This window comes from Capricornis sumatraensis, chromosome 10 (assembly GCF_032405125.1).
Source record: "Capricornis sumatraensis isolate serow.1 chromosome 10, serow.2, whole genome shotgun sequence".
Taxonomy (NCBI): Eukaryota; Metazoa; Chordata; class Mammalia; order Artiodactyla; family Bovidae; genus Capricornis; species Capricornis sumatraensis.
Window position 1 is genome coordinate 8,196,596 of NC_091078.1, and position 26,916 is coordinate 8,223,511.

The 26,916-nt window shown below is 38.4% G+C and overlaps 1 protein-coding gene across 4 annotated transcripts in view; it reads right to left on the reverse strand.

Annotated features, from left to right (window-relative positions):
- The window catches only part of NRG3 (neuregulin 3), a 1,218,667-nt gene that overhangs the window by 673,958 nt on the left and 517,793 nt on the right, over nt 1-26,916 (reverse strand). For all 4 annotated transcript variants that reach the window (XM_068982542.1, XM_068982541.1, XM_068982540.1 and 1 more), the window contains exon 2: nt 22,852-22,978. In XM_068982542.1, the coding sequence (XP_068838643.1) occupies nt 22,852-22,978 (127 nt within the window). The remainder of the gene's footprint in view (nt 1-22,851; nt 22,979-26,916) is intronic.

Below are 26,916 nucleotides of genomic sequence, written 5' to 3' on the forward strand. Positions count from 1 at the left end.
CCTAATAAATGCACTCAATTGGAAGAAAAAAATTCATAAAAGGAGATACATAAATATATTTTAATCGTATGATAAAATAAGTGGACAATATTTTCCTGTGTTACAGAAAAGAGAAAGATAGTGACAAAACTTTTAAAAATCTATCCTACTGAAAGGGATCCTGGTAGGTTCACTTACTGGCAAATTCATTTAACATACAAAGCAACCTTAATATATCCATTGCACACATTTTTCTGAAATTTGGGGAATAATTGGAGACTTTTTAAGGTATTCTGTGAAACAAAATTAAAATATATCTAATGTAATAGAACTTTAATAAAAATTTAAGCTAGATCAATTTCATTAATGGATATTAAATTAAAATCTTAAGTACATTATTAGCAGTTGCAATTAAGCAGTAGGATTAAGTTTATCCTATGAATGTGAAATGATGGTCACTTGGGCATGTCCGACTCTTTGCTACCCATGGACTGTAGCTTGGCAGGCTCCTTTATCCATGAAGTTCTCCAGGCAAGAATACTGGAGTGGATAGTCATTCCCTTCTCCAGGGGAGCTTTCCAACCAAGGGATCAAACTCAGGTCGACAGTAAAGAAACATGTCAGGCAATGTGCTGTATCACTTGATTTTCTGTATTTCATCAAATCTAAGATACTGTCAATTGCAAGTCACATCATCATTCTATCATTAGCTAAGAAAAGGTTACCACTTAAACCATGACACAATGCCTTCCTGTCATATAGAATCTTAATTATATTCATACAAAACAGTTCAGTGATTATTTTACATAGATTTATATTATCATCTTTCTCATGGATAGATAATAAGAAAAATAGTGAAGTAATTTTGTGAAGGTTTTCCTAACACATCCTCCCATTCAAGCCTAGCTCTTTGGAAAGACTCTGGCTGAGCTGTCGGTGCCTATGGCTTGTCACCTAATACTGTTCTCCGTGCATTCAAGAGCACTGGTGATGTTCCACTATGGTTTCCAGCATTTTCTGCCAAACTGGATACCCACTCCACAAATTTTGCTTCTGGCACCCTCTGATCAGAAAATAGGTTAACCAGTCATATTGATCAGAAGACAAACTTTGATCACAAAGTTGCAAAAATGTGAAAAGAAAAATCCCAGAACTGATGAAACAAAATAGCTCATTTGATTGCTACTGTGATCCTGTAAGGCAGGAGACCTGGGTTCAATCCCTGGGTTGGGAAGCTCCCCTGGAGAAGGGACTGGCAGCCCACTCCAGTATTCTTGCAGGGAAAATTCAGTGGGCAGAGGAGCCTATTGGGCTGCAGTCCATGGAGCTGCTAAAGAGTCAGACATGACTGAGAGACTGGGCAGATTAATGTGAGGATATTTCTATACAGGCAAAACTATTATTTTAGTACACTATATGAATATTAATGAGCATAAAGCATTCCATTCGATGTGTTCTGTTAAAAAGATCTATGCACAAATATTTATCCATACCCAATAAAAATACATCGAAATATACTAACTCTTTATAGTCTGGTACTAAATAAAAATATTTTTAATAAACTATCTTATTTAATATCCATTTGGACTGCTAAATCAATACAATAATATGTGGAAAATAAGAAAACTTAATAATGGAAGTCAATAAAGCAACAGATAAATTATTTTCATTCTGCATGATTACAAGCCTGAAAAAGGCAACAACTTAGTTCAAATCTACTGAAATGTTTAGTTCATAGTGATCCAGATATAAGATAAAAATACAAAAATTAGTACCTTCCCTATACCTACATACACACTTATCTACATCTATATATACTTATCAGGTACCATATACTGTGTGTGTGTGTTTGGGCGGTCGGGGAGCATTGTTAGTCATTCAGTCGTGTCTGACTCATTACAACCCTGTGGACTGTAGCCACTAGGCTCCTCTGTCCATGGAATTCTCCAGGCAAGAATACTGGAGTTGGTTGCTATTTTCTTCTCTAGGGGATCTTCCCAACCCAGGTCTCCTGCATTGAAGACAGATTCTTTACTGTCTGAGCCACCAAGGACCAAATGCTACTAGTTAATCAATTAAAAGATACATGTTTAAAATTGTCAACAAGGACTGTGGAAGAGGATAGAAGTCTATAAACTATCAAGAGTGTGCTGCATAACCACTTGAATAAATGCACAGAAATACCACTTATGTGGAGGAAAAAAATGAAATATTTACAAAATGAGTATATCTAGTCAAGAGTCTATACATTAATAAGAATATAATATTAATAGCATTTCTCCCTGGAAGCTGGTATTGCCACTGTCTTTTTTTTTCTTTTTTGGGCTTCCCTGGTGGCTCAGAGGTTAAAGCATCTGCCTAGAATGCAGGAGACCCTGGTTTGATCCCTGGGTCAGGGGAAGATCCCCTGGAGAAGGAAATGGCAACCCACTCCAGTACTCTTGCCTGGAGAATCCCATGGAGGGAGGAGCCTGGTAGGCTATAGTCCTGCCACTGTCTTTTTTTTCTTTTTAATCTGGATTCTATTAATATACTAAAATGGGATTTTATTTCTTTAAAAGTAATGTAAATAAAACAAATATAAATGTTAATAAAGTGGGTTTTTATCATTTGAGGATATCAAAGTATAGTTGAATAAAGTATAACAGTGAAGAAAAACTAAATTGTAGTACCAAAAACTTAAACTCATTCAAAAGTTAAGCTAATTAAAGCAATGTGGAATGGCATACAAGAGGGAATATGATTTAAACACCCCCCCCCAAAAAATGCACACATTTATACACATATACATATGGATACAAATGTAAGGAGCGCATTAACACAGGGAAGGAAAGATTTTACAATAATGACCTGGCTATTTTATAATTTTTTCAATATAGAAAATAAGCATGTGTTCTGGCATGTCCAGGATAATTCAAGTTTAATACTAATAACAATCCGACTGAGCAGATAGTTATTATATTCATTTTACAAATGATAAAACTGACTAGAGGAAAGGTAAACGTTCTTAAAGCTAGTAAGTGGAGTGATGTAACTTTGTTCTAATGTTTAGTTTTGTTTCGCTGGCTCAAGGAATGATACTGCCCAGATGCCCAAACCAGAAATTTGTCCGTCTCTTTGAATCTCCTCTCTCTGTCAGACCTTTCTTCCTCCTCTAGCAAATAAATCTTGTGATTTACCTCCTTCAAATCCATCTATATTTCCTCTTTAAATCCTCACTACTAATATTTCTGTATTGTCTCAATCTTCCTAAATCTAAAGGCTCTAATCCATACTCTTTTACGATACTGCTGGTCCTTAGTCACTGATCAGGGATGTGAACCTCATTTTCCTCCAACAGTGTTAGGACCAAACTGAAGCCAGGACAGCTCTAAGGGGCGGGCTAGGCCTGAGAAAAGCTGAGGCTCTGGGAATTCCCGCAGGCAGTGTAGCTCGACCAATCAGAAAAAAATCCCCGTAGCCCCCCTCCCATGCCAGACCTGAGTCAATCCAGGTAGGGATGCGAGGTTTAAAAGTCCCGCGCGCGTAAGGTTTAACCAATCAGCTATGCTGTTACAGAAACAAAGAACCATCTGTATAAAAGTATATGTGATTCAGAGCTCGGGGCCTTTGTCTGATTCCACTGTGCTGGATGAAACATGGGTCCTGGCTCGAGCTGGTAATAAACCCCTTTATGCTTTTGCATTGCTGTGGACGTCTTATTCTCTCAGTTTTGGAGACTCGGACTCTGGGCATAACAAGTGTTATTCACTTTTCAGGCAATGAAAATGGAGTAGGGACAAAGGCTAGACATTCTCAGAATGGAAGTAAAATGAGCTTGAAGTGAGAATTCTAGGTGCCAGGAACCCACAGTTAACTTCACTCTATCCTATAACAAACCATTCCTCAGATCCGGACTTCATCCTCAGTGCCCCAGGAGGGAAGCATAATCTTTAGCAAGAACCGCCCTTTCAGCGTGACCCATCCCTCTCAGGCGTTTGGAGGCAGAAAGATGAGGAAATGACTGCCTAATCCTAACGCGTTCTCACCCGTGTTCCTTCTGTTCCCCAGTCACGGTCGCTGCTTGGACTTTATTGGTGGCCTCAGTCTTATAGATTGTGCTGCTCTGGCGTGAATACCAGTACACCAGACCACACCACAGATGGGGAAAAGAAAGAGCAAGCAGCTAGCAGCTCCTTCCCCAGGTTACCCCACAACAGTACCAGCTGCCTCCTGCTCTAAGTGTTCAACTGTATATACTTGGGACATTCAAAATTCTCTCTCCTCTCAACTGGTTTTTCATAGCGTTTGGTCACAATGTTTTTCCTATGTTGATGCTGTCTTTCCAGAGTTCCTCTAGGCTAACGTTAGGGAAATTAGAAGCTTTGTTTGCTTGTCACACCATGTGTGATCTTAGTTCCAGGATCAGGGATCCAACCCACACCCTCTGCAATGAAAGTCTTAACTACTGGACCACAAGGGAAGTCCAGAAGTTCGAAGTTTAACTATTCCTTCCATCGGTTCTCTCCCCTGGAATTAAAATGATCCTTCTAAACAAACCAGAAAAACAAAACAATTCTCCATAAACAACTGCAGAAAGTTCTCAAGTCTGCTAACAGTGGCTGAATACTCAAGATTTTCCCTTTCATTCGATTGGTCAAATCTTTTTCCCCCCCTTTCTAATTCACTCAGTGGAAGACGTCCTATCAGTTACAAGCGTTGTTACTCTAGTCTTTGCCACAAGGTGGCACCATTGAGGAACGTGGTAATGCTTGAAAAGAATTCTACATCCATCAAGACTTGGAAGCTTTGTTTGCAGAAATCCTGACCTAGAGGGGTTAGTCTCTATGCTCCGCAGGAGTATAGGATTTTTTAACTCCCACTCAAAATTGCGAAGTAGAGAAGCCATAAGTGAATGTTCCGCTATACAGCAATATAAAATCAGCTCAGTTTCTAGGCTGGAAATTAGAGCCTGTGTCACCACTCCACTCTTCTGCCTTCTCCTACTGTGAGCTCACCTTTGGAGCTTCTGGTGTCCCTTTCTTCTGAGAATCTTAATCAGATTATTCTGTTCTTCCCAGACAAGATCCCTGCACTTTGAATTTGAAGGAGCATGATTTTGGTTCTTGATCCCTCCTCTCGTAAAATACCGTTAGCTCCTTATTACACTGACTGATTATTCTTGAGAATTCTGCATTCCAAGGGGTCTGGGAAGGGACGTGTGCACACACAGACACACACACATGCACACACACAAACACCCAAGCATACAGAGATGCATAAAATTTATTTACTCTCATCCTATCAGACTGTCTGATACTTTCAAAACTAAGAGAACTAGTTTAAATTTTTAAAAAATGCCAAAAAGGAACGTACTGTGCTTTCACACAGAATAAACTGGCAGCTTCTACAGATCTATATAATAGATGTATAAACTGAACATGTTACTAACTTAAAATTCCTTATTCTCTTGTCATTACCTTCAAAAATTCACTTTTTAAGTAAAAATAAAAGTTCACATAATATCTACATAAAGGATGTAAAGCATCTAGTAATCAAAGACACGGGCACTAGATGACAATAAGTGGCAAGCTTATACTTATTAAATTAGCAAACAGAAGCCCAAATGGAGGAAAGATATTCCTGGGTCAAGAGCCTTAAAAATGGTCATCCCCTTGGGCCAAGAAATTTCACTTCGAGTTTCAATTCCAAAGAAGCACCACAGGACAAATATTCTATCTATGCACTAATTTCACTGAAGCTACTAGTACAGGCTTGACAGAGAGTGAGTGTTCAATCGGTGTATACAGAAGGCTAGATGGAAGAGAAAGAATGAAAAGAGAGAGGATGAGAGAAGAGCGTTAGAAAATTTCTAAACATGCCTCTATGGGACACTTTGCTAACCATAAGTACCGTGACTACTAGGACTATAGTAGGTAACTTGAAAGTGAAGATCGTGGAAACTGATGGAGCCACATGGAAATAGGCCCATAAGTGATGGTGAGGCAGGAGCAAGGGAACAGAATATAGAGATGAACTCCTTTATAGAGGCTCCCTCAGAATTCTCAGAGTATATAGGCACAGACTGGAAAGAAGCCTGTCAGAGGAACAGCATACCCTCTTGGCATGGACACTTTGATCTACTGGAATGGAAGAAATGAGGGGGAAGCACCTGTTTTGAATTCTACTAACATGGCAGTGGAAGTTGACAGCAATCAGGGGACGCAAAGAAGAGAGCTTATGCAGGTATAGAGATCAATGGCTCTCAATGCTGGTTGCTCACTTGAGTTACTTGGGAGCTTTAGAAATATAGATTTCTACAGGGAGAGCGGCCCCAGAAGGCTACCATGGTCCTTCCACCTGAAGCAGAACCGCCCCCCAACACACATTCACTTCCACTACCTGGGGCTTCAGATGCATTAGCTCATCCAATCTCCAACTCCTAACATAGATTTGCCTATCCTGTTTATAAGATGAGAAAGCCAGCCTGCAGTAGGGTTAAGTGCTTCGGGTATTCTTTATCTACAACCCTTCCTTTGTTCCCCACCCTTACCATGGATTATGTTCTAAAATGGTGCCCCCCGATTCTACAAAATTTGTCCTAACCCCTAGTACCTCAGAATGTGACTGTATTTGGAGATAGGGTCTTTATAGGGCAAAGAAAGGTAAATGAAGTAATTAGGGTGGGCTGTCATCCAACATGACTGATGTCCTTGTAAGAAGGGGCGATAAGGATGCACACACACACACACAAGATGGACCATGTGAAGACACAGGAGGAAGATGGCCGTCAGCAAGCCAAGGAGAGAGGCCTCAGAAGAAATCCACCTTGATCTCAGACTTCTAGCATCCAGAACTCTGAGACAGTAAATTTCTCTTGTTCAAGTCAAATATATATGGAGAGATATAGACATAAATACACAGGAGATGCAGGAGATGCAGCTTGGATCCCTGGGTTGGGAAGATCCCATGGAGAAGGAAATGGCAACCCACTCCAGTATTCTTGCCTGGGGAACCCCATGGACAGAGGAGCCTGGCAGGTTCCAATCCATACGGTTGCACAGAGTTGGACACAAATAAAATGACTTAGCACATAATACATACACATACATACATATATATTTTTATATCTAAGTCCCACTTATAGAAATCCAGATATGCTTATTCTGCTTGTGAATGTTGAGTTTCCCTGGGTGATTCTACACACAGGTAAGCTTCAAGCCCATGGACATAGAACTTTGCCATCCAAAGCCGTGTCCACAACCAGTAGCACCACGAGATCCAAAGGCTTATTAGAAAAGCAGAATTTCAGCCCCACCCTTGACCTATTGACTTTTTGCTTTAAAAATGAACAGGTAAGCACATGAACATGTCAGTCTGTAAAGCACTGGCACAGGTAAGCAATAGGTTTGCTTTGTGTCACCTTTTCTGTGAGATGCATGTCCTTCTTAATTTAGAATTTCATCTTGTGTACTTCAAAAGACAGAATAGCTAGGTTTTCTTCCGGAAATAATTGCTCTTTCTGAAATCCCTCTGCTTTTCTTTACCAGAACTTCAGGGAAACACATGGTGTTACTGCCAGCAGTGAAAACGCAAGAGATCACTCAGTTTCTTCATCTGATCTCAAAACTGGAAGTGACCTTAGAAATTATCTCTGATCATGCTATTTCACAATGAAGAAATTAAGGTTCACAGAAAGTAAGATATGACCAAATGTCTCACAGCGAGGAACTGACACAGCCTAGATTCAGAACATCATTTCTATAAATCAGAGCTGTCCTTTAATAAAACCTGCTTAGCATTTTGTCATGTTTACACATGATGGATTTCTTAGTTTGAAAAATAGTATTTTTTTAAAAAAGCCTCGGATAAACTATCATGGTTGAACCAATTTCCTGGGTAAATGTGATTATTGTCAACTTTTAACAAAAAGTTACTCTGAATGATACAAAGAACATTTCCCTTCAACTTGAACCTTTCTCCTTGGAGAAAATATAAATTGTCTACCCTAAACCTAGAAATCACAGATGTGGTATATAAAGTCACCCTGATATAACAGAAACCTGATGAGACACTGGCTTATAAAATGGCTGTGGATGGGATGGGTATAGGATGATATCACTTTGCTGGCACCCCTCATTTAGCATATATGTGAATTAATAAGCTAACTAGTAGAGATACATAAGGGTTTCTAAAGTGTCACAAATATATTCTCAAGTATATGCAGAAAATCTTGCTCTGATATAATTACTGAGCTGCATATGGGTGGAGGATATATCATACTGGCAGAATTATGAAAAGCCCCCCTAGGACAGGGGATAGGGGTTCATCCTGTGCCAGGTAGCCCAACAGAAGTAGTGTCTCACTTCTCTAAGTATGACCCATAGGCCAGCAGCATAGGCATCACCTGGACCATTATTAGAAACACAGATTCTGAGTTCTCACCCCAGGCCTACTCCACATGAATCTTCAGTTGAACAGAATTTCTAGAGGATTCACCCACTCATTAAAGTGAGAGAATTATGAGTCTCACTCACTGCTTCCCTAATTTGTCTCCATATCGGAATCATCTGTATGCACCATTGCCTCTTGGGGTCTGTCTCAAGACCTAAGTTAGAAAATTCAGAGAAGGAGCCTGAGAATCTATATTTTTAAACTTTCAACCTTCATGATTTTACAACAGTGTAAGTTTGACAAGGTCGGAAGACAAAGAGCTTGAGAGTCCAACAGAACTGCATTTGGTGCTCAGCCCTGCCACCCACTAGCTGTTTTTGAAGAAGCTACCTTCCCTCTCCAAGGTTCCTTCTTGCCATGAAATGGGTAGAGGACATTGTTTTGCAGATTTAATACGAGGACTAGACAGGGAATTATGAAGTAGTACACAAAGGCTCAAGATTTCTGCCTTGCACTTGGTAACTGTAAAATGGAAGATAACTGTTAGCATTTTTGTCTCCCTACTAACACCTCACATTTGTCCTCGGCAAAATGCAGATGGTAGGTATAGTCTAGGGTTATTTCATTCATAAAATGTATTTTTAATGAGTAGGTGGCAGGTTCCAGAAGCAAAGATGAGCTCACAGCCGAGTGAGAGAGTCAGGCAGGTGCACAGGAATATTATAATAGAAGTTTTGTTCACAAATGAATCATTTCATATATCTAGATAATGTTTTGGTTAGCTTGTGGGGGGAAGAGATCAAAGCTACTATTTAATATCATTAAAATAATCATTATTCCTTTCACATGTGCTAACCCAGGCAGAAAGAAAAGAGCTTTCCAGAGCACTAAAAACAAAACCTTGTCACAGAGAGTAAGGCTCCCACGTGACTTCAATTGTTACTGTAAATTAGCCCAAGAGAACAACCCAAACTGTAGAAAAATTATGACCTTATTTAATGTAGATGCTTTATCAGCTCATCCTTTCTGCCCATTCTTTCCAACTTAGTGTTTTTCACTCTCCATTGTTCTATTATTAGCCTCTGTTTTAAAACTGCTGGAGAATGGTTTTCCTCCAGCTGTGGGGCCTCCCACTGACACACACACCCCTCCTTCCTGAGGCTCAAAGCTGAGAGTTCCTAATTGAATTTCTGCCCTTCAGGAGCACAGGGTCATTGGGATCAATGTGCTGTCAGAGGACTCCAGGGAGGCCAGGCTCAGGGCATGCTGGCCTCGGCATCATTTTAGTCTCTCCACAGTCCCATTTTGGAGCACTCGCCAGCCTCAAAGCCTGGGGTCTGTTTATTTAATGAAGTCTGCTGTTGAAATAACAACTCCTTTCTCCAGTGTGAGCTATAACTGCATTTATGATGTGTTTAAATGATAAGCTAGTCTTTGGTAATCTAGAAAGTCATCCTGTTTTAGGAACTCTTGCAACCTTTCTTTCTCTGGTTTCTGCCATACTGAAGTGTCAGTATTTATGCCAAAATCTACCTGACCCATTGTAAGGGAAATACCACATGGCTATCTTTGATCTCCTAACCTCATACCAGCTCTGCTAGAGAAAAGAAATACATTTTAAATTGGGAAAATATAGGACATTTTACTTGAACATGCCAGTATGTATCTTTAAATGTAACTTCCTTACATTCTCCCCGAATAATTCAACAATGATCCATGGTCAAGGCATCCTTGAATGGATATGTTTAATTTGTTAGGAAAATTTTAGTGCTGGAAAATCATGACATACTTAAAGTATTAATAAATTAATTTTTAAAACTACTAAGTTTTCTGCAACTATTTCATATATGTAGATAGAAATTATAAATTGATTTTGGATAAAGAAAATTAATCTTGATTTCATAATTTAATCAAAGTGACACTTGTTAGGTTTGAAAACCATGCTCTTGTCTATTCTTTCCACTCAACATAAGAACTCAGAGTTTCAGGGAATGGAATTCAAGATATCATCATGCCTTAAAAAAATCAGAAAGAAATTAAGGAAGCAATTCCATTTATCATTCCAAGAAAAATAATAAAATACCTAGGAATAAACCTCCATAAGGAGCCAAAAGACCTGTACTCAGAAAACTATAACATACTGATGAATGAAATCAAAGATGACACAGATGGAAAAAATATACCATGTTCTTGGATTGGAAGAATCAGTGTTGTGAACATGACTATACTACCCAAAGCAATGTATAGTATTCAGTGCAATCCCTATCAAATCTACAGATTCAATGTAATCCCTAACAAATTACCAATGGTATTTTTCAAGAATTAGAAAAATTTTACAATTTATATAGGTCCATATAGTCAAAGCTATGGTTTTTCCAGCAGTCATGTACAGATTTGAGATCTGGACCATAAAGAAGGCTGAGCACCAAAGAATTGATGCTTTTGAACTGTGGTGCTGGAGGAGATTCTTGAGGGTCCCTTGGACATTAAGGAGATCAAACCAGTCAATCCTAAAGGAAATCAACCCTGAATATTTATTGGAAGAACTGATGCTGAAGTTCCAATACTCTGATCACCTGATGCAAAGAGCTGACTCATTGGAAAAGTCTCTGATGCTGGGAAAGATTGAAGGCAAAAGGAGAAGGGGGCAATAGAGAATGAGATGGTTATAGAGCATCACTGACTCAATCAATGGAAATGAATCTGAGCAAACTTCGGGAGTTAGTAATGACCAGAGGACCCTGTTGTGTTGCAGTCCATTACATCACAAAGAGTCAGACATGACTTAACAGCTGAACAACAACCAGAAACACAAAAGGCCTTGAACAGCCAAAGCAATCTTGAGAAAGAAAAATGAAGCTGAAAGAATCAGACTCCCTGACTTCACACTATACTACAAAGCTACAGTAATCAAGACAGTATGGTACTAACACAAAACCAGAAATATAGATCAATGGTGCAGGATAGAAAGCCCAGAGATAAACCTATGCTCCTATAGTCACCTTATCTTTGACAAAGGAGACAACAATATACAATGGGAAAAGCCAGTCTCTTCCATAAGTGGTTCTGGGAAAATTGGACAGCTACATGTAAAAAAAAAAAAAAAAAATGAAATTAGAATATTTAACACCATACACAGAAATAAACTCAAAATGGATCAAAGACCTAAATGTAAGGCCAGACTTATAAAACTTTTAGAGGAAAACACAGGCAGAACACTCTCTGACATAAATCACAGCAAGATCTTTTTTGACCCACATCCTAGAGTAATGAAAATAAAAGACAAAAATAAACAAATGAGACCTGAGTTCAGTTCAGTCGCTCAGTTGTGCCCGACTCTTTGTAACCCCATGAATTGCAGCACGCCAGGCCTCCCTGTCCATCACCAACTCCCAGAGTCTACCCAAACTCATGTCCATTGAGTTGGTGATGCCATCCAGCCATCTCATCCTCTGTCGTTCCTTTCTCCTCCTGCCCCCAATCCCTCCCAGCATCAGTCTTTTCCATTGAAACTTAAAAGCTTTTGCACTAAGGAAATCATAAACAAGATGAAAAGACAACCCTCAGAATGGGAGAAATATTCAAATGAAGCAACTGAAAAGGGATTAATCTCTATAATATATGAACAGTTCATTTGGCTCAATACCAAATCCACAAACAACCCAATCAAAAATGAGCAGAAGGCCTAAACAGACATTTCTCCAAAGATGACATAGAGATGGCCAAGAGGCACATGAAAGATGTTCAGTGTCATTAATTATTAGAGAAATGAAAATCCAAGCTACCATGAGGTCCACCTCACATGCTAAAGAAGGTGTAGAGAAAAGGGAACTCTCTTACACTGTTGGTGGGACTATAAATTGGGAATAGTATGGAGGTTTCTTAAAAAAAAAAAAAAAACTAAAAATAGAACTACCATATGAACCAGCAATCCTACTCCTAGGCATATACCTGGAGAAAACCAATTCCAAAAGACACACGCACCCCAAAATGTTCATTGTAGCACTATTTACAATAGACAGGACATGAAAGCAACCTAAATGTCCATCAACAGATGAATGGACAAAGAAGGTATGATACATGTATATACAATATTACTCAGCTATAAAAAGGAACAAAATTATGCCATTTGCCCAGATATGAATGGACCTAGAAACTCATACAGGGGCAAGTAAGTCAGAAAGAGGAAAAAAGTATCTTATATTAACACCTTCTTGTCCTGTTCAGCCACCCTTGTTGCTTTGAGAACAGAGAGTACATATTAAATTTGGATAAAATCCCCCCTGTAATCTCAGCATGCTCCTTCTCTTTCGACATTCGCATAGAAGGTGGTTCTGCTTGGCTGCAGTTTCCGTGAGAGATTCAGGTCCTTTCCCAGGACCTGCTGAGCTAGAGGGAGAGGTACTAAGCCAATAATGTCATTTCTGAGAAACGTGTGGACGTCTAAGGAAGGGTGCGGGGCAAGGGGGAAGCAAGGACTCTGTTATTCCATCTCAACCAAAGCAAAGCAGGACAGAAGTCAGAGACAGGGTTTTCTATCTGGCTTTCCATTTACCCAACAATGGTAAATAAACAAGTGAGATCAACAGGAGAGGAATCTGGATTCTACCTGCCCGAAATGAATGTGGGATCTTGGATAAGTCTCTCTGAAACAAAACCAAGAGCTTAGGATTTTGAAAATTACAAGATGTGAGTTATTTAACTTTCCCATATTTCAGTTTGACTGGATCTTTAAAGTTCCTCATCTACTCCAGCATTAAGAATACAGCAACTTAGGAGTCATTTTATCTAGCGAATGACTTTACTTGATTATTCTTCAGATTATGTGGCCTCCATTAGAGTCAGTAGCAGACCAGATTGACTATTTAATTGATAAATACCAATTTATCAATAAACATATATAATAACATTTTAACGTGTAAGGTATAAAATATTCAAACACTTTGTAAATAAGAAATATTCCTATATTCCAGTGAGCCTTAAAAAAAAGTCATCATACCTTGATACACTTTTGAGAACTCTCTGGACACAAGAGGAAATAACTCAAGGAAATAATTCAGAAAAAAGTGACCAATTGCATAAAGAATTTATGATATGGAACTGATTATTCTTACTTGCATTTAAATAACTTTGAAATTTCCTCCTTGTGGTTTGAAGCGAACTTTTCCCACCAGCAGCTCAATTCTCCATGCCATGGTTGGCAAGCAAGAGCAGGCTTCAAAGTAAGAAATGAGTAGGTTCTTATCTTTCCAAATGCAATTCATATGTTCCTCTCAGAAGCTCTTCTTGGCTTTAGGACTACTGGGTTTTGGATTCTTCTCTGCAGATATGAGCTATGTACATATAGTTCATATAGATTGGATGCTAACAGATGACAGAATTTGTTACATTGAACTGAACTAGAAATTGAGCTTCTCAACTCCTCTTCTGATTTATTCTGAAAATATTCATCACTATATTCCTATTACCTGGACCTGAAACATTGACTATGTTTAATAAACATTGGGGAATGATGGGAAGAATGCATAAAACTGCCATTTATCTTTTAGTTCAGGACTTTGGGAGATGGTGAGAGACAGAGAAACCTGGTGTACTGCAAGTCCATGGGGTCATGAGAAGTCAGACACGACTTGGTGATTGAATGACAAAGGAGAGGACAAATATACATTCTGTATCACTCACATGTGACATACATATCTACAAGCACATTCTACATCACTCAAATGTGACGTATCTCCAGACAAGATATCCCCATACAATGCTATTGTTTTCATTTTTCCCCATTCCTTATTTTAATGTTCTATCTGATTTTTTTAAAACTTGCAATGGGCATTGTATGTAAATATACTGGATGAAGATATTTCCTCCAAATTTACCAGTCTTGTAGGGATTTCCTTGCTGAACCAAGTGTGAGTTTTGGTTCCTTCCCAGTGATTATCAGTGTTTACCCATTATGGCACCCTATAATGCTAGATTGCGTGGACTGCCTGGTGCTCTAAAAAAACAAATTCTGTAAAGGAAGGGAACACTGTTCATAGTTTGCTATTAAATCTCAGTGTCCTGGATTGACTGCCTAATAAGTATAGAAGATATGTGTGTGTGTGTGCACACTTGGAGGTATATAGGATTGATTTAGCTTCAAGCTGTTTTCCTGTGATCATAGGACTACCAGAATAGCTGTGATCATATAAAAAATTAAACAGAGTTGTAGAGATGCATAGCAAGTTAAACTTCAGGAACACTGTCTATGATTTCTTTCCATAAAACAAGGAGGGCTGGGTTCTCCCATCACATTTTTTCGTTTCCACAAATAATAGCTAAGAATACTGAAGGGAACGCTAATCGGAAGTTGGCATGTACTTAACAGATTACAAATTTGGGTATGGTGGAGAGACCCTGCAGATATTTAGTGACTGAGAACTGTTAGCTAACTTGGGGAAAGTGGGAATAGCAATGCAGAGGTTGTGTAATATCATGAAATTTATACTAAGAAAATACAGCATTTATGTAGCAAATGGTGGTCTGTTTTTCCACCAAATTGAGTTTTGCTGAAATTAAAATTAGGGCAACTATATGTCCCAGTTAGCTCAGGGCATTGTTGGTTTTATGCCTATTTTACATAAGAAATTATTAAAATTGCCAGTTATATCTTAAACATTTTGGGGTTTTGATTACAATAATGCGGTCACTCAAATTATAATATGCTGGAGAATTTAAATATGTATATATTAGTTATATGTCATTATTGATATATAACTAATACTGATATCTTAGAAGATACTAGAGCTTATATGGGCTTCTTAGGTGGTATTTTTAAGCAGTTGGAATTTTAGAATCCCTGGACCAAGAGGATTTTAAAGGAAAGATGTTAGTGGAGAGGATAAGTACGTTGACCCTAGAATCAGCTTACTTAGTCTGAGTCCTTACTCCACTGTCGTATAACCTGAGAAATGCCCTTGGCCTCAGTCATTGCTACATCCCTCCAGGGCTGCTATGGGTGCCCGACACATAGGATGCATCATATAGGCATTTCCTGGGTTTATCTATCAGGTAGATTTGTATATGCTTTTACACTTAGAGAGTATAATTATTGGCATACACAAAGACCGACATCTTGTTATAAGTGTAGACAAAAGCACCACAGACCCTGCTGGGCAGGTTCCTCAGGCAAACATTCGTAAAACGTTCTCAGATCAGTACGGTGATGGCTCAGATATTCTGCCCAGCAGGGTCTGTGGTACCCTGGTTAGGGTGGTTCACATCCATACAAACAGTCCATCACTATTTAAAATGATACTTATGGATATGTGCTCTTATTTATTTAAATAAACTTAGTAAAATAATCTATCCTCCACTTGAACTATGGCATTTGCAAATCACAGCATTCTGGCAGTGCACAAGCTCCCAGACTGCCCCAACCGTAACAGGACTATGACCCGCTACCCGGAGGAAATAAATGCCTGGAGAGGCAGAACCAGGGCTGTTGTAGAGAAGATGCATGAAGGGTCCTCCACCTGAACGGTATGAAGAATAAGAGGGGACTCCTCTCTTCATGAATTGTCAACAGAGAGAGTTCCCCTAACAAAAGGTGGCCTCTTGTTCCTGCTTTTCTCCTAAATTTACTGCTTGAATAGCTACAATGATCCTTGATTCTGAAAAGTGTTCTTGCCCATGATCAGGTATTTTTGTGTCTTTAAATAAGTCTCTGAGTTTTCTTTAACTTACACTGGTAGGTCTAAGCTGAACTCTGTGTGCTGGGAGTCTGAGTACCCACCTCAAAGCCCTGGTACAAGTCAAGTGATCTCCTCCTTTTGAGCCTAAGACTTCTCTTCATGAAATAAGCAGATGAGACCCACCCAATTTCTCTCCTAGGATTCCAACATACATGCTTTTGTTTGGTTTCAACATGAGTAGAAGAGAGGAAGAAGAATGATATGTTCTAAATGTATAATGTCTATTATACGTTTAGTGTTTTTCTATAGGCTGCTGCTTTCAATTCTAGCATCAACATTTTGGGGGGAGGTTTTAATGTGTCTGGTTGGCTGGCACATGTATGTTCTCTCTCTTTTTTAAAGAGAAGACTGAAGTTTCTAATTAAATGACCAGCCAAAAACACACACAGCTAGCATAAAGCCAAGTAGAGCTTTTAACTCAAGTGTCTTCATCTTGAACACCCACATTTGCCTCACGTACCTCTTACCCTAAATCATGTAAGGAAGCAATTTAAAAATACAAATGGTTTTGATACAACAACAACAAAAAAAACCCAATCATAAACAATTACCTAAAGAAATCATTTCATGCCTTAAGGAGAGCTGCTAATCAAGTAATAAAATATTAAAGTTAAAAAAAAAGCCTATGGTTATCAACTAAAAGATGTGCTTCTATTCTTTATCAAATGTGCTTTTCTGGTCTTCTGGTGTTTCAGTAGCCCTTTAAGTAACACCAGCTCTGGTGGAATGTAAACAGTTTAAACTGGAAGAAGTAAACCACTGCCTAGGAATCATAAAGTTGCAAAACTTCATTCACTGTGGTGTTATTCTTGGTTTGTTTGCTTTCTGAGTTAATGAAACTATTTCGATAATCTTCATCCACAGAAAAGAAACAGATACATGGTGATTACTTGGCTCACTTCTTCTTAACAAGGGCAGTCAGTAGACCACCTAGTATGAACATGACTGCTGCAAATTACTCAAATTATGTCTGGGCTGTAGCTAATTCATTCTCCTGAACACAATTATCTGATAAACTTGAAAATGCTTCCAAGGTTCTTCACCCTGCTATTCAATTCCACTCCACTGAGACTCTACCACTAGGCTTGGATGTATAGACATTTCAGCCTCCATCCTCTCCCATCAATGGAACTTAGGGACGTATGCCAAAACCCCATTTCCATTCTGACTTGCTACAACCACATGGAATTATTAATGGTCACTCTTAGAGCACTTACTAGAGAAACTTATGATAATAAGGACCTTCCCTATATGGAAGAGCTAATGGACTTCCAAACTGATGGAGCAAAGCACTGATAGGGATGGCCCTGTAATTTTATATAGTATATCACAGGGATATCATTACATTGTGCCCAATCAATTCACATAAAAATGGAAGCTTTGATTTCAAAACCTGCTGAAGCAGAACTAGATACAGTGAAGAACAGCATCTCCTGGTCAGGCTCTCCTCCCCTTTCAAACGCTCCCCCTTCCACTCACCAACTCCTACGAGCATTTTACCAAGCTAGCTGTACATTCCATCAGCACTTTTATGGAAGTATTGCCTCGGGCAATGGTTGTTATTGGACTGCTTGCCTCTCTTTCCAGCAGTTCCATATTTCAAGTGATTCAAGCATCTTCAAATGAATTGCTTGATAGATTTCCAAAATGATCACTACAGGTCAAATTTAGCTCAAATGTTATTCTTTCCAAAGTTTTGAAAATCCATTTCTGTAGCATGGCTGGTGCAACATTTAATGAGCTTCAATTCAGAAGAGACACATCCTTTTAACTTGAAGTTGGCCTCAAAACACATTTGGTCCACTCAAATGCCCAGCAATCTTTTCAGCTACAATGGCTACTACTTTCAACTCCAATGAAATATGCTACAAATGGCACCATTTCCAAAGTTCTTAAAATTTCTAGAAATGGTATAAAAATAAATATATTAGAGAATACCCTGCTTTTATTCAGGATACTTTGATTCAAGGTGTTTCTATTACTTCCTTTCCTTCTCTACTCAGCTTAATTTCTGCAGAATGTATCATCCTATTATTCAATCTTTTTTTTATGTTTCAGAACACACGAATTCAGCATAAAAAATGATTATTATAAAGAGCATAAATGAAAGTTTAATAAAAGGAGCAGACACATCTTAACAGACATTATAGTGTTTAATCTAGAATGGCTTAATTGAAAGTTCTCTTATCAGCCTAATAATAGTGAATTATAATGACCTTCATTTAACAAAGATAGGGACGCTATCTTCCTTAATGGAACGATGAGAAGCATGGGTCAAGTGTCTTAACCAGATGCTACGTAAATGCAATACATGTGCAATGTAATAATCTTGGAAACCTCAAGGTTCAAAGAAGACAACAGCTATAAATCCTATTCGCTTTTTTATTTAGTTCTTTTTCAGAACTGGATTGCTATTTATGTTCATTTTTACATCAGAAAAACTGATTTTTAAATCAGTTCTACATCCTGATTTTTGTATATAACATGATATAATGAGCATTTTCAGAGTTTTAAAATTATGAAAATTCAAGTTATGTTGAATTCATCCATGGTATAGATATATTCTGAATTATATAGACATCAAAATTCACGTTTTGTTTTGCTATCACAAATCCTATAGTGAATGCTCTTAAAAACAAATATACATATACATTTCTCTAAGCTAACTCTTAGAAAAAAATGTAGATACAGAAACACACTGATGCATCACATACAGAAGAGGTTTAACAAAGTACACTCCATCGAGTTTAGTGCATGAGATGATGGTTTTTACTTTGTCCTTGCCAAACTACTTTTAAACATCATTACAATATATGATAAGCAAACAAACACGTTAATTTGCATTTCTCTGTGAGACTGAGTATTTTTCATGCTTATTGGTTATTTGGATTCCATTTCAAGGGAAGAGGATGTTCCTGTCTTTTGCCCATTTTCCCACCGAGGTTTAATTTTAGTGTTACTCTTAATCTATTGACTTCATCAAAATATCATTTCCTTGCCATGCTTATTGTAGTTTACTGACATTTTCTGTCTTTCAATTTTGTTTCTGACATGACATTCAGATAAAAAACAGAAACAAAATACGTTGCAACAAGGCTGTTCATTTTTCCTTTCATTGCTTTCTTCTTTTACTTTTAATTGCTGATGTAAAGAAATATATATTTACTGTTTTCTCTAATACTTTATTTATTGTATTACCTTTTAAATTCATTAAGGACAACTTTTGGTATATAAGAAGTAAAAATTCAACTTTGATGTTTTACCTGATAAGTCAACCACATTTACACAAAAACCAGACTCATTTTCCCAATTCACGAATCTTTCTTTATTCCACACTAACCTCCACAATACAAAAGGTTCTGCTTCTACTAATCAGCCACTCAATGATCTGTGACTTAAATTGTAAATTTAGCAATACCAGGTTTGCCTATGTATTTATTGTTCTTTAAAACCTATCAAGTTATTTTAGGATCTTGGTATTCTTCTTAAATTTTCATTAGTTTGCTCTATAATTTCTAACTATCTTCACCATAAATAGTTTTTTCAAAGATTTGAAAATACACTAAAGACTGAGAAAATAACAAACAGAAAATCATGAAGCTCCCCTTTTGCCAAGGGTTTGCAGTTTGGGGCATACACTTTCAGGATCTCTATCAGGGAGGATGGGAAATTTTAGGTAATTTTAATTTTTTGTGAGCGACTTCCCTTGGTCTTGGTCACTTCCTTGGCAAGGAAACATAAAATTGCTTCACCATGATCTCAAGGATTTAACAGTTTGGGGCATAGACTTTCAGGATCTCTATCAGGGAGAATAGGAAATTTTAGATAATTTTCATTTTTTGTTACTACTCTTCCTTGGTAAGGAAACATAAAATTGTTTCACCATGATCAAAACATGGGAAAAAAACATACCTTGATTCAGATCAGTGGGATTGCAATTAATTTTTAAAATACTAAAAATACTTACATAATCTTAACTTCTCTCGGGTTTGAATGTTTAATCTTTGCATACATGTAAAAAGCAAACTACTTACTGAGCTAGATGCAGGTATACCCATTAACACTGTCGCTCCAATCTACTAACTTGGGGTTTCTTTAACCTATGACATGATCCACTCAGTAATACATCAGTAGCATAGCGCTGGTAGCATGCCAGTCACACGAAAGTCATTTCTCTTGTTTTCTTTCTTTCCTGGAGATGAAGTATTTCCCTTACTCCAAGTGCATTACAAACTGCAGTGCCATTTAATTCTGAAGTTCATTTCTGTGTTTATTTCTCCAACAGCATCTTGGTGATAAGAGATGCTCAATAAACATTTGTCGAGTGGAGGAGAATAAATGAAACATATTAGAGCACTGTACACAATGGCACATTATGAATAACTACATTGGAATTCTTAGAAGTGGCTGAAGCAGGGACAAATGTAAGCCTTTTATTCTCAGCAAAGCCTGGGAGATGAATCGCTGACACATGCAGTGTGTGATTTATTCATACACACTACTAGGAGATTTATAGGCACCTATTAACCGAGTCGAGTTCCAGTCCTGTCTTAGGCCGGCCTTTTGTCATGATTAGCTATGCTGTGACTCTATGTTAAATAACAGGTTGTCTGTGCTGAAATATGCACAAAATATGAAGACAGAGGCCAAAATTATTACACATTTCCAGCCAAACCACAGATATACTTCTGCGTGTCTATGTTTAAAAAAAAAATCAGACATGTACACACGTGCAAAAGGATTTTTTTTTTTTTTCTGGACCTGAGATCCACTGTCACAGATTGGATTGTGTCTCCCAAACAGCTCATATGCTGAAGTGCTAAACTCTAGGACCTCAAAATGTGACCATATTTGAAAAGTCTACAGATGCATTTAGGTTAAAATAGGGCCATTAGAGAAGACCTTAATCCAACAGGACTGGTGTCCTTTTTGAAAAAGCAGATTTGGATAAAGACTTGTACAGAGGGAAGGACCGTGCAAAGGCACAAAGAAAAGTTCGTCATCTATAAGCTGAGGGAAGAGGCCTGGACGAGAGCCTTCCCTTGTGGCCCTTAAGGAAACAACTCTGCCGATACCCTGATCTTAGACTTCAAGACTCCAGAAACTGTGGTAAAAAATATTTCTGTTGTTTACATCACCCAATCTGCTTCACTAGGTTACAACTGCCCTAGCAAACTAACATACCCACGAACTTAATAGCGAATATAGCAAGGCTGTATGTTAGACAACAGGAATTATTTTTTTGTTTGTTTTTCGACAGTCTCACTATTGGAAAAGATGAATCAGATCTGCCTGCACATAGTGGTGAGGCCAGATCTGAAGCTTCCCTGGGGTGAAACACCATCGAAAAACACTATCACCGCTTTAGGTGAGACTTCTGATCCATCCCTTCAATAAATTATCAATTCAAACTTATTTGATGGCACTACCTATTACCCATGACGCCACTGGATTGGCAAAGGTAACATTAACACATAGTTGGATATTTAAAAGAGTATGGAGGCACTTTGTGATTTGAAATGATAGCTCATTCTTGGCTTTTCTTTTGAGGTCTTCAGGTCAGGCATGTCTTTTCTACCTGTATCGGCACTGATCTAATAAACGTAGCAAGAGAAGAGAAATGTGGAAAGGAACCTCTCCCACTGCCTTTGATCCCTAACTCAGGTTTACAGAGAACATAAATGGGCTGTAAGTTTTGTAAATGAAGTCAGTGTAATGAAAGCCACCATGTGAAGGGTGAAGAAAGGCCATGGGCTACATGGTGGGGTGGCTCGTACAGAGACCCGCCACTATCACTGATCAGTTCTTCCAAACCTGTGTCACTGGCCACTACGGCACCTCATACCCCCACCCCCTTGAACCAAAGCTGGCTTGTGGAGCCAGGCAGGATTTGCCGACACATTTTCTAAGTTCAAAACCATAAGACACATTTCTCTGTGCCATCTTAATAAAACAACATGGAATGAAGTTTTATAATAGCAATAGCAAGAGAAGAAAGTCATAATTCTCCATGCTTCACGATTCAGGATAATTAATTTAATAACTGTGTCATATGAGAAGAGTAAATAAAGAAAAGGAAAGGGGTGTGGATATATATAATCACTGAAGCATATACAATTGCAAGGAAAAACAAATTACCAGGGTAGCGCTGAAAATAAAAGCTCCGTGGGAAGTATTTTTTGGATGCTAATTTGATTCTTCTATGGAGGCTTAAAGCTGCAGTGTCTACAAGACCAACTATTTATCTCCGCCTGTTTTTATTTTTAGCAGTTATATAACCTTATGTCTCTAAAAACCAATTAAACACCTTCTTGATCTCCACCGGGAATTTTCCCTGAGTAGTTCTCTACCTAGACTATAACAGGACTATGATTTCATTTACAACATCTTGCTGGAGAGTATTTCATCATCAGAGGTGTTAAAAAAAAGGGGGGGGAGGGTACTGAAATTAATCAACAGGGGCAGAATCAAAATAAGATGTGGTTTTCTCTGGACACAGTTACAGCCTCTGGGGTTTGGTTCACAATAAATACTGAGGCTCTAGATCTCAGATGAGCAGTTTGCTCTGTCATGCAAAAATTCAGTTTTATCTTTCTCAAATACTAAAGATATCAGCCTTGTTCTTCCTCTATTAAGACTGTTGATTCTGCCATTCCAGCACCAGGCTATGTGTATCACATTGTATGTTTCTCGAGCTCAGCACTGATTTCCATCTCCAGGCCTCTCTGAGGACCTGCCCTTAGTGTCAGTCGCCGCAGGGACTTACCGACAGTGTTTATGGGATCCGGTCAAGGTCTCAATCACAAAGCACTCGCCATCGTTGAGACAGTAGGCAAGGTCCTTGTCTCGGCAGGGTTTGAAGTGCTCAGATCTCTCCGTGGAATATGTCGTATCTGTCATTAGAACACAATGAAATACTGTCAGCAGCTCATCCTGATACCCCAGATCCTGTCACTGGCCTGGATCTGTGCACTGAGACTTTCTCGTGACTGCTGACCTTAGACAGACAGGATGAAGCCCTCAGTGGACTGATAAAAACACAACCAAGTATGACCATTTTATACAGTGAGTGTTTATGTCCCCACAAAATTCACATATTGAAACCCGGTGATGGTATTAGGAGGTGGGGCCTTTGGGAGGTGAGTAGGTCTTGAATGGGATTAATGCTCTTATATAAGAGACCTCAGACAGCTCCTTCACCCATTCCAGTCATATGAAGACACAGCAAGAAAATAGCCCTCTATGAACTAGGAAGTCCTAACCAGACACCGAATCCATGGGCATCTTGATCTTAGACTTTCCAGCATCCATAACTGCGAGAAAGAAATTTCTGTTGTTTTTACGCCACCGTGTCCGTGCTATTCTGTTACGGCAGGTAGGACTAAAACAATTACTGGATTCAATTGTCTTATTTTTCCACAAGATTTTAACAACTGGAATCACTCTAGACAAGTCCCATCAGTGGATACATTAACAGCAAAAGCTGAATGACCCTACAATCAAAAACCTCAAAGTAGCTTTCATTAATTCTTACAATTGTTACGAAACATGTTGTATTAAAGGACTGAATACAATCCTTTTAGTGTATTCCTTTTATTGTTCTGCAATGTCATTAAACATCTGATCAAGGTACATGTACTGTGACTCTTCTACGGATACCAATGCCAGTTTCTGTGTTTTGTTCATTTTTTAGGTACATCTGCAATTTGCCAATAGCTAAGGCGATTATTCTTTCACTTTCTCCTTTTATTATGTAATTAAAATGCAAATGTTCCAAATTCTGAAACAGAATCTCAAATGTAAAGAATGTTTCTGGTAAATATTTAACAGGACTAAATTACTGCCATTTTTTTTTAGCATTATCTTCTATGTGCTTTTTAAAAATCATAATCATTTTCATTTTTAAAGTAAGTTATATCTCTATATCAGGTTTATAAATATGAAACTAATAAGTATGTGCTTTCTACTGGATGAAAAAATCTGTTAGAGCATGTAGACATTCTTGTCTCAGAGTTTTAAGCAACTGAAATATTAGCACCATTTTCATTGCAACATTCAAGAAAAAAATGTATGTGACAAGTCAGAGATGAATACGTGATTCAGCACATAATCTCTTAATTTCCTTTATATGTATGTGCTTAGTCGCTAAGTTGTGTCTGACTCTTTGCTACCCTATGGACTGTAACCTGCCAGGCTCTTCTGTCTATGGGATTTTCCAAGCAAGAATAGTGGAATGGGTTGCCATTTCTCTCTGCAGGGGATCTTCCCAACCCAGGGATTGAATCCGCACCTCCTGCATTGGCAAGCAGATTCTTTACCACTGAGCAACCTGGGAAGTCTTCCTTTACATAGATATAGATTAATAATAATGTTCAACAGCAAGGGCCATTGTACCAGCTTGCTAACCGGAGGTCACAATGAGCCTCTTTCTGCCCATCATCCAAATGAAGGGGAGAGTTATTACGCAGGAAGAAAATTTACTCATATTCTCCCAACACATAGAAAGCCTCAGTGAGCCCCTTTCCCACAGGAATAACTCCAAATTCCTAAGAAAAGCAAAGAAACGCATAGGTCATGTAGAATTTTGCCTGCCTAACCTCATCTTGCATCCTAAAACATACAGCTTCATTTCCAACTCTTACCCTATTTCCCCAATACCAGAACGATAACACTGATCCTTTTTCCTGGGCCATCTTTTTGTTTGCTGGAAAACATCCAGAAATCCCTTAGAGCTTCTGTCATCTTCCCTTTGTGGCCCTCAGTGCCTTTTATTATTTGCATCACTGCATTCAATGCTGAAAGTAGCCACTTGTTTACACATTTATCTGTTGCTTTGTCCTGAGTTCCTCGAGGTCAGAGGTTGAGCCTTAATCAGAATTAGTGCTCAGTAAAACATGTCTTCAATAAATCTGACAACTTTAATATCACTAAAGTTTAAGTGCCACTGGCAAAAGATATGATCATAAAAAATATAATTATCATATAAAAGTAATACATATCTTACAATAAAAAGACATAATTTAACATTAATTTTATCATTCTAGTATACTCATTTTAATACTAATAAATATTGCAAAAAAACTGCCTTCAGACTCACACAGACCCCGACTCATACTATTCATATACGATAAGCTTTGAAAAATCCACTTGTAATCTTTTCTTAGTGTTAAAATGGGAACTTTTTCTACTTCAAAATATCTGCCTGTCAACATACTTTGGCTCACATTAAAGGTTGTGCAAAAGACTTTTTTGGTTTGTTTTCCAGGAGATCTCCTCTACAGGGAAGATTTGTTATTCCAGACAGTTTGTGATAAACAGTTACACAGAATCAATTTCCCTTTCCATGGGAATATTTAGGATTAAAGAGCTCTGAGCCAAAAATTCATTATGAACCACCACACAGTGTTGACTGCTACTCTGTCTGCTGAAGTACATTAATTCATGATCAGTTAGTTAACTTTTCCTTTAATTTCTTATTATCTATTTATTGATTTCACTGATCATTCCTCTAAGAACAGTTTTTCATTAACATAACCTATAGGATAAAAAGTGAGATCCTTATTTTACAATCAGTGGTTTTAACAAGCTACAGACTCCACGAGCAATACAGTGGCAAAGCAATTACAATCAATTAGTTTCCATCTGACAACTACTGTCTCCAGTGGTTACTGCCCAATTCTGCCAACCGCTTTTCCCATTATGTTACCATACATCAGTACAAAGCACAGGATCAGAACCAAGTAAAATACCTCTGCAAAAGTCTGAGGTGGGAGAGGACAGAAATGTCAGGTATAACGTGCCCTCACATTCTCTGTTTTCATAGCTTAGAGAATCTGAAGTTTGAGCAAGCTCCAGGAGATGGTGAAGGGCAGAAAAGCCTGGCATGCTGCAGTCCATGGGGTCACCAAGAATTGGACACAACTGAGCAACCCAACAACACCAACATACACTTATTCCTCACCCTGATTCCACTAGATTCTAAAAACCATTAAGTATTTTAAATAATTTGATACACAACAGAACAACATTAGGCTTGATCCTTGTATAGATAAATGAAATGCAGGCATCAACAAATTTGAAATCATAACAATTTACCTATACATTTCACTATATAGTATCCATATAGCACTAGTCTCCTAAAATCACATAGGTGTTGGGAAAGGTAAATCAAACTCACCATAAGGTGAAATTTTATACTCGTAAGGCATCATGGGGAAACAATGGAAACAGTGTCAGACTTTATTTTTGGGGGCTCCAAAATCACTGCAGATGGTGATCACAGCCATGAAATTAAAAGACGCTTATTCCTTGGAAGAAAAGTTATGACCAACCTAGATAGTATATTCAAAAGCAGAGACATTACTTTGCCGACTAAGGTCCATCTAGTCAAGGCTCTGGTTTTTCCTGTGGTCATGTCTAGATGTGAGAGTTGGACTGTGAAGAAGGCTGAGTGCCAAAGAATTGATGCTTTTGAACTGTGATGTTGGAGAAGATTCTTGAGCGTCCCTTGGACTGCAAGGAGATCCAACCATTCCATTCTGAAGGAGATCAGCCCTGGGATTTCTTTGGAAGAAATGATGCTAAAGCTGAAACTCCAGTACTTTGGCCACCTCATGCGAAGAGTTGACTCATTGGAAAAGACTCTGATGCTGGGAGGGATTGAGGGCAGGAGGAGAAGGGGACCACAGAGGATGAGATGGCTGGATGGCATCACTGACTCGATGGAAGTGAGTCTGAGTGAACTCTGGGAGTTGGTGATGGACAGGGAGGCCTGGCGTGCTGCGATTCATGGGGTTGCAAAGAGTCGGACATGACTGAGCAACTGGACTGA